We start from the raw sequence: 13,576 nt of genomic DNA on the forward strand, positions 1-13,576 counted from the left end.
AGGGGGGTAATTTTAGGTATCATGGCCGGTATGGGTTTTTGGATATCAGGGGTCATTTTAGGGTTCAGAATGGGTGTGGGTTTTAGGGTGTCAGGGGGGCAATTTGAGGGTTCAGGGTGGGTATGGGTTTTGGGGTGCCAGGGGGTAATTTTAGGGTTCAGCGTGGGTATGCGTTTTGGTGTACCAGGGGTAATTTTAGGGTTCAAGGCATATGTGGGGTTTGGGGTGTCAGGGGGCTATTTTAGGGTTCAGGGTGGGTATGGGTTATTGGGTGCCAGGGGGGAATTTATGGTTCAGGGTGGGTATGGGTTATAGGGTGCCAGAGGGGAAATTATGGTTCAGCATGGGTATGGGTTTTGGGGTGCCAGGGGTCATTTTAAGGTTCAGGGTGGGTATGGGTTTTGGGGTGACAGGGGCCTATTTTAGGGTTCAGGGTGGGTATGGGTTATTGGGTGCCAGGGGGGAAATGTATGGTTCAGGGTGGGTATGGGTTATGTGGTGCCAGAGGGGAAATTATTGTTTAGCATGGGTATGGGTTTTGGGGTGCCAGGGGTAATTTTAAGGTTCAGGGTGGGTATGGGTTTTGGGGTGCCACAGGGTTAATTTTAGTGTTCAGCGTGGGTATGTGTTTGGTGTGCCAGGGGTAATTTTAGAGTTCAGGGCGGGTGTGGGTTTTGGGGTGTCAGGGGGCTATTTTAGGGATCAGGGTGGGTATGGGTTATGGGGTGCCTGGGGTAATTTTAAGGTTCAGGGTGGGTACGGGTTTTGGGGGGCAAGGGTGTAATTTTAGGGATCAGCTCGGGTATGGGTTTTGGGGCTCCATGGGGGTAATTTTAGGGTTTGGGGTGGGTATGGGTTTTGGGGTGCCAGGGACCTACACATATTGCCAAGTGCACAATGCTATGCGTACATGAAATGCAAAGTTTCCGAATGCCCCCCGACGTTTCAGGTATTAGAAATGTTTTTCAAGACTCCCTCGCCGCACCGATTTACCACGAGCCAGTACGCATACCTAGCAGTAAAGCAGTCACGTCTGTTAACAGATGATTAATGGTAGTACTGCTACACACAGTCATGGGCACAATCCCCAAACTACCGACTTAGACTCTTACATGTAAACTTTTTACATCACATGTACTGCACCCCGGTTGGGTTGGACAAAATGGGGCTGGGAGACGACTCTAGATATGGCAGGTGCTCTGCTCTAGCCGCAGATTTTCTGCACCTCGTCTGGACATTCCCGGGCTTTGCCTCATATTGGGAGGAGATTTTTGTTTGACTGTGTGACATATTGGGACTTCCGCTTGAGTGTTCACCCCTGGCGGCACTGCTGGCCTTTGTGAAGGGGATACCCCTGGACATGCGCAAACTGGCTGCGCTCGTGTTGTTGCTAGCTATAAGGGTGGCCATGAAGTGGGGGCTGAGCACCCTGCCCCGGGCGACAGACGGCTTAAGTATGCTGCTATTGCCAGGAGCAGCTTACGAGCTAATGGGAACTTGTGCCAGTGCAGTCGTGACCCTGTGATATTTGGGACCCGCTAGAAGAATATTTGTGTAGCCACACACCAGCATAGACCGTAGACTGTGGATCTGTGTAATTCACTTATACTGAACCATAGAGTGTAGGTATGGCACCACTGCTGGAATGGTTTCCCCCTCACAGAGGCAAGAGGTGCGTGTTAGATTGCTCTTGTCAGATGCGATGTGCACGCACGCTTATACTGATTCAAATGCCAATGCTGATTGTTTGCTATGTATCATATTGTGTTGTTGTTAAACTTCTATACTTAAGGCGTTCCTCCTACCAATGGCATGGAATGACGCAATGGATTTGTAAGCGATGTCCATAGTATGTGATACTGTATGAGCATAGGAGGTAAAGTGTATACCACATAGAAATATCGGCAGCTTGGCCTCAGTATTGTAAGCAGTTGTTCCTGCATACTAAGGGTATGGCCCCAGAGCCCAAGATGGCAGCTGTGAGGCTTTCAAAATGCTGGATACAAATGTATGAATACACATGTGTATCAGTTGAGTAGTGTGTAAAGCATGTAAACGGTTACTGTCTGCCTATGCTAATATAAGTCTGTATGAAGTTAATAAATTAAATATTTTTTCTGTGGAAATTGGTTATATTGTGTTCCTAAAGTGCTTTGCAGTAAAATATATTAAATTGGCCTTTTAATTCAGTACATTCTGTTCCTTTTTCATAAGACAATAGCATATAAATGCATCAAATTAACAAAAATCACCACATTTTTTCTCAACTTGACCTGAGCATTAACCGATCCTGATTATCTGCCATTTTAGCTCCGCCCCACTGATTAACATTAGCCACGCCCCTTCATTTGCCATGTTAGCCCCCCCCGAAATTAAGATCTAGTTGCGCCCCTGGTGTGTGGCAATGAGCATGTGTGACAGGCTATGACGGACTGACCCTGCGGATGGTTTATACGTAGGGCAGCAGGTTCACATGTATTTGTATGAAGTGCGTTAGATAGGAGGACACGTGTTGTTCAACATTGTAACTTCTTTTTTTTCCAGAGTGGCGACTCATGCCGAGTAAGGCCAAACAGCTCAGTGATGTGTGGGGCAGGTATGTAATGAGTTATTAAAAAGTCACTGTAGCATTGAGGAGACGGGCTAAAAGGAGGTGTATTTTATTATAATCATAATAATAGATTGGAATGGTTTATATTAATCTTTTTGTAGAGATTTACCAATTGACGGAACATGAGCCTGTTACGGTTGATAACGTGTCTCACTCTTAACCTGTAGTTAATACTCTGGGGGGGGGGGAACTCAATTTACAGCTGGAAAAGGCTGCCACGGGCTGGAGACTGCACATAAAGTTGCTCATCCCTGCAGGCTCCCCTTTGGGCCGGTGCAAAAAACAACTGTTCGCATAAAAAGAGAGTGAAAAGAGTATAAAGCGTTACTTATGTACCGTCAGAGGCAAGGCATGGACGTCCCTCCCACAGTGCCAAGCAACTCCCCGTTGATTCAGTACATGCTTCACTTTCAGCTCCCACTCTTATAAAAGACCAGATAGAAACATAAACTTACAAGCAATCCTCTTCTGCAGTTAAGAGATGGTTGTTTGTAACACAAAAGGACTTATGGACTGCAGTAAGTAGCTCTACTTACTCCATTGTGGAAAGTCTTGAGCTTCACATCATGGAGTAAGGTGCTGCCAAACCTAAAGGCTGGGAGACGGAGAGTGAATAGGACCAATCGCTGCCTTCAAGAAAACTGTTTGCAGCCCTTGGCCAAAGTGAGCTTGTGCTCTGAAACTGGCACCGAGAGAACTGTACTTACAAAACTCCACTGTGCTAGCCCTGCTGGGTGAAAGACATGATAGACTTACAGAGAGTGGCGTAGGGCTTTATGGTGGAATCGTGGTACTTTATTTAGTAAGCTTGGAAATGTGTAGTTAACAGGGGAATGCGATTAGCCAATAGTGGTAATGGGCACATGCTATTCTGACAGTGAGGGAACATTAACATTCCTAGCGACACCTTTGTTAACCCAGAGTAGACTGTAAGTGAGCCAGATTGGTGTGGTTCACTGACACAACATTGATGTAAAAAATATCAATGTAAAAAATATTGAGTAAAAAATATAGACAACAAAAATATTGATCCCTATAGTTACAGGTAAATACAAAAATATAGACAAAAAAAATAGATGTTAAAAAAAATATATAGATGAATAAAATATCGACTTTTATATCAATATAAAATAATATATATTAAATATATTAAATATGATATATAATTTTACCAAAATAAAAATATTTGATATACATTTTAATAAAATATAACAAATAAACTTAACAAAAAAATAAACACACACACATAATAATTTATTTACTTTAAAACAATTAAACTGTTATTTTTAATTTATGTTAACTAATATAAACACTAACATTATATATTAATAATTTAAAGTATAAAATAACAAAAATCTATAATAAATTAAAACATTAAGCTACTAAAATATATTTAAACGTACATTTCACAATGCAATCAGTTCAACAGTAAGGAAAGTGTTGGATTGCAAGGGGTAAAAATAACTATTCCCTCTCCAGTCAGTGCAAAAGTGGGGTAAGTTTTGGATAGCGGAAGAATTATATTTACTATTCTAACTCCAGTGAGAGCAACAGTAGGGAAAGTGTGGGATAGCGGAGGGGGAAAAATACTATTCCCACTCCAAAGAGTGCAACAGTAGGGAAAGTGTTGGAAAGCAGAGGGGTAAAAATGACTATTCCCACTCCAAAGAGTGCAAGAGTAGGGAAAGTGTTGGATAGAGGATGGGTACACTTTATAATACCCACTCCAGTGAGTGCATCAGTAGGATAAGTATTGGATAGTGGATGGGTAAAAAATACTATTCCCATTCCAGTGAGTGCAACAGTAGGGAAAGTGGTGGATAGCGGAGGGGTAAAATCACTATTCCCACTCCAGTGAGTGCAACAGTAGGGAAAGTGTTGGATAGCAGAGGGGTAAAAATTACTATTCCCACTCCACTGAATGCAACAGGTGGATAAGTGTTGGATACCGGAGAGGTAAAAATCTGTATTCCCACTCCGGTGAGTGCAACAGTAGGGAAAGTGTTGGATAGCGGAGGGGTAAAAATTACTAATTCCACTCAAGTGAGTGCAATAGTAGAGAAAGTGTTGGATAGCGGAGACGTAAAAATTACTTTTCAAACTCCAGTGAATGCAACAGTAGGGAAAGTGCTGGATAGCGAAGAGGTAAAAATTACTATTCCCACTCTAGTGAGTGCAACATTAGGGAAAGTGTTGGATAGCAGAGAGACAAAAATTACTATTCACACTCAAACAGGTAAAACAAAAATAAAAATAAAAAAATAAAAAAATAATCATGAAAATAAAAAAACAATATTTAAAAAATGATAAATAAAACAATTAAATATGTAAAAAGAAAACATATAATAATTACATATAACAAAAACCTACAAATAATATATCAAATAAAATAATAAATACATTTATTACAAAGAATTCTTTTAAACTCAAAAATATTTACCAACAAAGAAATTATTTAATATATAAATGTATTTCTTTTATTTCCTACTCTATAACACCACACCAATAACAAAACACTTCAACATTTTCAATTAAATGTACTTCCATAGTTAACTTAATTAATAATCAATTAAACAATATTATTAATAAAAAACTAATAAACATAGACCACACACACTTTAACACTATACTATCCACAACACACACCTAAAGTGAACTATAAAATGATAAAACACAATTAAAACTTATTTTTAAATAAAAAAACTATTACTATTAACAACTAGTTATAAAGTAATTAAAATGTATTTAATACCCACATTTTACCCATTTAAAAGTAAAAACAACACACACACAAATAAACAATTACCCAAAATAAATATAAAAAATAACATTAACAATTATATATTAATTAAATACAAATTACTTCCCACCCTTTACTCCTATAAACACCACAACACACACCTAAAATTAGTTAAACAATTACCATAATTAATTACCAATGAATTAATTAAAATGAATTAACATCCAATTATTAATTCATCAATTACAAATAAATTACTTCCCACCCTTTACACCTATAACCAACACAACACACACCTAAAATCAATTACACAATTACTATCAATTATTACCAATTAATTAATTAAAATTAATTAACAACCAATTCTTAATCAATTAAAAATAAATTACTTCCCAATGTTTACACCTATAAACACCACAACACACACCTAAAATTAATTATACAATTACCATAATTAATGACCAATTAAAATGAATTACCAACCAATTATTAATTAATTCATAATAAATTACTTTACACGTTTAACATTATAACACCTCAATTAAACAAATATTAATAAATAAAAAATAATCAATAGATTTAATATAATTAAATGACTTCCCACCCTACTCCCCTTTAAACTCACAACCCACTACGGAACTAAAAACGCACAAATCATTTAAAAAAATTAATAACTACTAAAAATGTAATACATATATTAAAAATACAAACAATTCTTATACCAAAAATACATCACATACATTTAAAATATATACTAAAATACATAACATTAATAAAAAACCTGATATTTTTAGCAAGTATATTTTTACAAACACTATTAAACACTATAACAATATTTTTAAAATCGATATTACTTACCTTAAGTCGATATTCTTGACCACAATATTCTTGCTGTCGATATTTCTGAACCACGATATTAATGACTCGATATTTGTGCAACTCAATGTTTTCTCTCAATATTCTGTCTCTGCACCAATTGGTTTTATATGTTAAGCCCACATGATTGCCCCACATTGCGCCTTTCAATATCTTCTGTTGTCTTCCTGCAATAAGTAGAATCGAATATATTGCAGATGCACTGAACACGGTCTGTTCAAAGGGTGACAGGAGGCACCCAGTCTTGCATTTCTCCAGTGTGAGGGCCTAGTCAACTCAGAAAACAATTGTTCTGGGATAAGGCCCATGGCTTTGAGGTACAGCCACCACTGCATGCCAGTACAAAGCTCTGACTGAAAACATTCAGTCTATACCTCTGCGATGTACATTTCATGGTGGGAGAGAGCGAGTGATTGAGGCATGGGGGTTTGTATCACCTACAACTCCTGAGTGACCTGTACCCTAAAATAGCCAAAGCTGGTTACCCCCACTCCTACAAAGAAAAGTAACTTATGAACTACAGTAACAGCATTCTTTTCAATGTGCCAGCCAGGCTTCCTGGCATCTTTCCCTTTTACAGTAGTGAGGGGTAAAAAGTAGGAGACGAAATAACTCTCAGTGCTTAGGCAGTCCCAGCTCCCACTCTTGGACTGGTGAGGTATCTCACGTGTGGTAGTGGTAAATAGATCAACATTGTTGAATGTAAGGTTAATCCCTTTCAATCAGATAAATGCAGCCTTTAAGGCATGCCCACCCTTGAAGAATGATCTGATGAAATGCCACCGTGCGATCTGCCCACAATGTCACGAAACTGTTACAACTGTTCAAAGGGTGCCTCTCTGCAAGGTGGCATAAATAAATCCTACGTCGTGGAGGAAGAACGCTACACGCCTGTCCATCTCATCCTCCATGTAATATACCTACGGAATGAACCAAAAAGGAGATAGCTTGAGGTCATGCCAACCCATTGTTCTACTTCCATTTATCACTCTGCTGTTCTGGTATAGTATATGCCTTTAAAATTCCATTTCACACACTTTGACCCTCATTACGAGTGGCTTCACTAATTACTAGCAGAATTATACATTTTTCACTTTTATATGGAGATTTTGGCTGCTCAAACAGCTGAAAGCTCTTTCTGGAATAATGAGATATTACTGAGGGAGTTTTACTCGGAATTACCATTTTCCTGGTAATTTCTAATTTAATAGTGGACTAAGATTTACTAATACCCCTGTAGTGGTACCTGCGGTGGGAGGGGCAATGAAGGGTTCAAAATCTAGTCAATTTATCAGGCCATTCATGATGAGGATCTTGGTCTGAGCATTACAGTTTAGCACTCCTTTTGACTCTCAAAAATGTATTTTTCTGATGTTCAAATGCTAAGAACATGAATTTTGCGTTAAGCCATTCAAGGAAGCGAGTTAGAGCATTACATTATGACAAAGCGTGTTTTCCACAAGGATAGGATAATGAACCCTCTAGTTTTTAGCACTGGGACATTTTAGGTTCAGGCTACAAGACAGCGCATGTGCTATCTGTTTCAAGTAATATTATGGGCTTACCAAGAACATACAAGGGCTTGGAGATTGCCTGTTGCTTAATATTAATTGGCTTTACTGTTACTGATTTTCCTGCTTTTAATTTGATGGCTTTTCCATCAATTTTATGTTAGTTCCTTCCATGGAGCATTGCCTTTTTAAAAGTTGTTTGATTTCATGGCTCTCATGCTCGCTTCCAGGGAACTACTTTTTCTTTTGTGTAAGTACTCAAAGAGAGTGCATCTTTATTCCATTCCTCGCCATCGTGCAATTACTCTTCTCTAAATTGCACTCGCCCCTTCCTTCTTCTCCCCACTCCCGCCCTCCATGTTGCTTCCCCTCATCTGCACCCTCCGCTTTCGCCTGTTACTTATTCTCCTCTCTTACTGTTTCCCCATTGCTAGCTTGCCCAGTTGCTTCTCCTTAGTTGCTCTACATTGCTCTCTTGCGCATTGCATCTTCTCTTTGTCCCCACCCTCCATATTGCTTACCCACTCCCGTTCCCTCTTTCTCTTGCATGTTGCTTCTCCTCTCCACTCACCCTCCATGTCGTTTCCCACCACTTCTCTGCCATGTTGCTTTCCCCATCCCATTGCTCCCCCAACATATTAGCCCTCCATGTGGCTCACCCTCAATGTGCTGCAATTAAAAAAAAGATTTCTTTCCTTATTTTGCAGGCACACTTGTTGCACATGTCTACAAAATTATGTGACCACCACGTTATAGCAGCTTGTTTTGTAAAAGCTTTTTGTTTTTCCCTAATCCATGCTGCATAGCATTCTGGATGCTGTACAGCATGGCTAACAATCATTGGCAAAGCCAATAGATCCACAAGGTGAGACCTACTGGTTTAGCAATGCTTTTTTGATTATATACTCAAAGGTGTTTATCCTTTACAGCAGTGACGTGCATCTAAAATAAAATAATGTCACTTACATCTAAAATATAATATGTCAGGAAATATATTTTTAGTGGAAGATAATATAACCAGAAACAGCAATTAAAGCTAATGGCAGAATATCCAGTATAAACTACCTAGTGCACACGCTGCTCTTGCAAACATTTAAAAGCCAATTAGCTTTTAGGCCTTAAGACAAAGATGACACCCACTCATCTATTTGCTGAGTTTGTAGACTCTATTAATCAGCAATTCTGTCTAGAATCTGTGGATCTCTGGGTCAAGAGGTAGTACTTTTATTGGGGCTGGCAGTAGGACACCATTCTCTATCAAGCCACTTCCCTGTGGCTCATAAGGCAGGGTTGAGGTTTGGCTCTACCTCAAAGACCTTTTTAGGTCTTGGCTCTAAACAGCACATATGCTGTCTCAGAGAGGCACGATGTATATACTTTGTGGGTTTCAGTCCGCCCATAAGGTTCTTATTTGCTGTCTCCATCATCGCTCTCCCAATCTTTCTCCCCATTTGTCCATGGCATGCATTCGTCATGCGTCTTGCTTTGTTTTGCCCTCTCTGAGAGCCGGGACCAATTACTACATCAATTCACTGGTCACCATTTTATCATCTGTTTTGTGAACAACTTTTTTATTTTTGAGCTTGTAACACGAACGCTCGTGTTTTCAGTCGCTCGGAGCTCCGACGGCCCTGTAAATCTGAGTTTAAAGCATCCAGAACTGTTGCTTTCAGATCTCACTGTCTCACGTGGGAAGGGAAAAAAACGACATTCTCCTGCCCTCCTTCCAGTTCCTGGGAGAAGCATTTTAAGCTTCAGGAGAATACATTCTCCGTCTTTAGTCTGATTTGTCTTTAGTTTTAAAAAAATGTTTACCGAGTCCTGAGTTTTGGGGGCTTTTTTTTAAATGCTTAAAGCTGTGGCACGTGTGAGAATAGGGACTGGTTCTCTACTGCTGTTTTGAGCAGAAAAACAAAGGAATTGAGAGAAGAGCAGTGAGCATCAACATCTCTCGTGAGTTGCCCAATAACAAAAAATAACTTTTTACTCTTCTGCCCTCTCCGAGAAGCAGTAAAACTCCTCATGGAGGTATCTCATTTTTTTTACAAATCTTCAAATTTAAAACTACAGTCATTTTCCTATCACTTTATCTCACTCTTACAGGGTCCTGCTTTCTCTATTTGTGGATGTTTTCCATTTCCCTCTTCCTTCTTCTTCCCTGTTAGTGTGTTTTTTTCCTCTGTTATTCTCGGGAAATGTCTGATGAAGAAAGTGGAGTGTTGGTCCTCAAAATGAGTGCTGGTGGCAACCACCGGTGAAAATTGAGCAGTGGCCGCCTGACAACACTTTAGAAGATGTAATTATTTTTACTAATTTCTAAGTGCTTATTAATGCATTTCAGCACTCCATTGTATGGTGGGGGGTCATGATTTGAACATTTTCCGCTTACAAACAATGATTTCCTGCAGAAGTTGACAGCTTAATGTAGACATGAAGAATTACTTTCTGTTGTCCTATTGGAAGCTACATTGCTTTACAAGAATGGATATACTGCATCAGAATATGTAGAGGACTATTGTCAAGAGGAAAATATGACACACTTCATGTAGATTTGTCTTTCCAGGTTGGGGAGAGTGACAGGAACTGAAGAGCTTGCATCCAGTATGCTGAAATGCTTCCCTCGAGACCGTGTCTCTGCTGAGCGGGCTTTGGAGCTTGGTTTCTTCCAGTCCTTGCCACGTCAGCTGTACCTGCTCCCTGACGGTGTGTTACCTACTTTTTTGCTCTTTTAACTGATCTCCAGTTTAGGCAGGTAGGCTTGGTGACCAGCCTGAGGATTTCTCCAAAAGCTAATCTTTCTAAAAGGTGAGTCTATGGCAGAATTGACCAAGTCAGGTAGCACCTGACCTGTGGCTCAGTCTGTCATATCGTCACTGACTAGTCCGAGGCTTCAATTGCTAAACATATATCTGACTTTACCGCCAACCTAATATTTGATTGAGATATTTCTGTATAAGCCTCTCCGTCACTGTGTTGATGAAGAAAAGTATGATCAAAAAATATTGCTGGTGAAGAAGTAGAGGAATATCAAAAAGTGTTGAGTTGAATGCTTGAATTAATCTCGGTGACTGCTGGTTACTTGTGGCTACAGAAAAGAGGCTACAAGTGATTTCTGACCTGAGTTAAACAGGACTAAGCAACATGACAGAGTGACCCAAAGGAAAGATAGGCATGAGTGCTAATGAAACCCCTTCCACCTGAGAATTGTATAGTGGAGTTCCACTGTCTGATTCACCTCCAGAAATCAGAGGGTTTTCTGATGTCACCCAAGTCAAGAACAGCCCTCAAGGTCTTTTACAGCCTGCCATGCAGGGCAGAAGCATTGGGTGGTTAGCAACATGGGGATGGTGAGGGACCAAATTAATCTGGAAGATGTTAGCAAGGGGGCTCCTAGCCCTCACGACAGCCAAGTACAAAATGACACATTTTGGGTGCGCAGTCTCAGGCGAGACCTAAAAAGGGGGACTCTTCACTTAGATATGGGCTGTGTTTTGAGTGTTGTAGGAGAATAAATCTTTGTACATCATCTGAGTAAAGCACATTCAGGTGAAGATAATTGCTTTTCCCTTCTCTTTGTGAAACTCCCTCACACTATTGCCTTTAGACCCAGTCAACATTGTGGCAAACCACCTCTAGCACACCATTCTATATATGAGACTTAGCCAGCTAATACACAGCTCAACAATTGATCATGGAGATACATTAAACATGTTCTTTGCAAATTGGTTAGCTTTAGGACACAAGTTCATTCAAGCTCAGGTTACTGCGTAATACAAAATGGAATCATAAATGATCCACACTCACATTAAACAAAAAAGGGGCCAATACAGCTTAAGTACGGCCTGCTCCATCTTGTTGCGCCATATCCAGCCTGAGCAATGCATATAGCTCCTTTTGCCAAGATTGGCAACATCACCAAATGTGGAATAATAACAATTATTTCCCACTTTGTAAGGTTCCTGTGCACAAACATCTTAGAACATGGTGGTGCTCCAGAGAGCTCAGGGCCTGGAAATAAGACCTCTTCAAATAGGAGTGCTACTGTACTAGGGGCCAGATTTAGTAGACCATTTTGAAGTCGCAAACTCTGAGATTCTCAAAATCACTGGGTTTAAGACTGCAAATTGGGTTTTTGTGTCTATTAAATCCTTTTTGGTATTCAGAAGATCATTTACGAATCAAAAATGTAGTTTACAGACTCATTGCGAGCCGTAATTAGTAAGGGAGTCCCCTCCTAATTAGGAATTGAGTATCAATGGTTTGTAAACATAATTGGGGTCACAAACCATTTATAAGTTACTAAGTGTTGTAAGGAGGTGGTCATCTGTTTGCAAAGGGAAACTATCCCCATCAGACAAGTTCCCCTTTGGATATTGTGTCCTTTAAGGAACACAGGCTGTTTTAAAGAACACAAGTTTCCCATTTGGGAATGCAAACACAGTGATGGTGGTATGCTGTTGCTTGCAGGCCACCATCCTTGGTTGGTAGCCAGTCTAGGAGAGGCACAAATGAAGACTGCCTAATTATTATTCATTAACAGCGTTGTTGTACTTATGGTCCTAAACCTCAGTAGGAAGCCACCTGGGCCGCTCTTAGGTTCTGCAGTGGGAGCATAAGCACTCAAGAAGGCGTTATTGCAGTTAGGATCAATGCAGCACAAAACAGTAAAACATATATATTGAGGGTCTCTTAAGAATGGTGGATACCCCGGTCCATGTAGAAAACTGGTTCCTTGGAGTGAAGACTGATCACAATTCTGCCATCTTTCTGCACACCAGCTAGTGGGTGTAGCTATCAGTGGTGCAGCAGGTCTTTGGCACTGGGGCCCAGGGCTTTGAGGGGCCCTCTGTTCTTCAAGAATGGATGTTTTACAAATTGGTGTGGCAATGAAAGGCCCATTTTAAATTCTTGCATTAGGGCCGAAGGCCCCACTGACACCAGCTGAGCCTGTCATCTGTTTCGAGCAACAGAGAAATCTTGTTCTTATAGACAGTAAGAAACATACCACGCCACTCATGGGAAAGTGGGAAATATGAAATACTCCAAACTTGGGAGAGGGGGGCAAAGCACATACAACTAACAACTTTGTTGTGTGAAAAGGCAGCTTTACTGAAACATGTGCATATCACAGACTTTACCTGGCAAACCGCCTTAAAAAACTAAACCTAACTACGCATCAAATTGAGGTAACCAATGTCCCCACCCCCACCCCTACACACCCCTCACATGCCCACTCCACAGCTGTCTCATTTAACTGTAGTGCATTTCAACATTTCTATTTTATATTTCTCCTACTGGCTATGACTGGCTGTATGAACCCCTAAGCAACCAAACGTCCTAAATTGAACGTTGAACTACCTGCCTACCCTTCCTTTGCACATGTTTACCCAACTGGCAATACCAACCAAAGTTCTGACAGGTCCTGCAAAACTTTCCAGGCCCGATATGCACCTGTTCCAAGTGACAGCGTACACAATTTTACCCCGGCGCACCTGTCTCAACAATGGAGCCCCAGTAGGATTTCTTTTTTAATTAACCCCAGGCAACCTCTAGCTAAAGGGATGGACGGGCGGGGAAAAACACCTGTGTCACTCCCCGTCACCAACCGCCAGGTCACCTGAACCTTAAATAGTGGTAGGGAGAACAAATGTACCCCCTTTTATAAGTTGGGCTATGGCAGTTCCTGGACTGCGCCACCCTCCCATTCTGCCTGGGGGGCAGACCTCCCTGCCGTCGGCTGCCTCCTCCCAAGTCCACCTTAGGAGAGAGGTGCACAGCTCATAAAACTGACCACTTTATCATGTGAAAAGGGCTTCTTTATTGAAACAGGTGCACATT

At 40.6% G+C, this 13,576-nt stretch overlaps 1 protein-coding gene and 1 long non-coding RNA gene across 2 annotated transcripts in view; one reads left to right on the top strand and one right to left on the bottom strand.

Annotated features, from left to right (window-relative positions):
- CDK15 (cyclin dependent kinase 15) overlaps positions 1 to 13,576 on the top strand; it is a 448,471-nt gene that overhangs the window by 314,158 nt on the left and 120,737 nt on the right. The window contains exons 11-12 of the mRNA XM_078680225.1: positions 2,545 to 2,596; positions 10,302 to 10,441. Of these exons, the coding sequence (XP_078536351.1) occupies positions 2,545 to 2,596; positions 10,302 to 10,441 (192 nt within the window). The remainder of the gene's footprint in view (positions 1 to 2,544; positions 2,597 to 10,301; positions 10,442 to 13,576) is intronic.
- LOC144822555 (uncharacterized) overlaps positions 1 to 13,576 on the bottom strand; it is a 198,453-nt gene that overhangs the window by 40,349 nt on the left and 144,528 nt on the right. The gene's annotated exons all lie outside the window — the stretch shown is intronic.

This window comes from Lissotriton helveticus, chromosome 3_1, assembly GCF_964261635.1.
Source record: "Lissotriton helveticus chromosome 3_1, aLisHel1.1, whole genome shotgun sequence".
NCBI classification, from domain to species: Eukaryota; Metazoa; Chordata; class Amphibia; order Caudata; family Salamandridae; genus Lissotriton; species Lissotriton helveticus.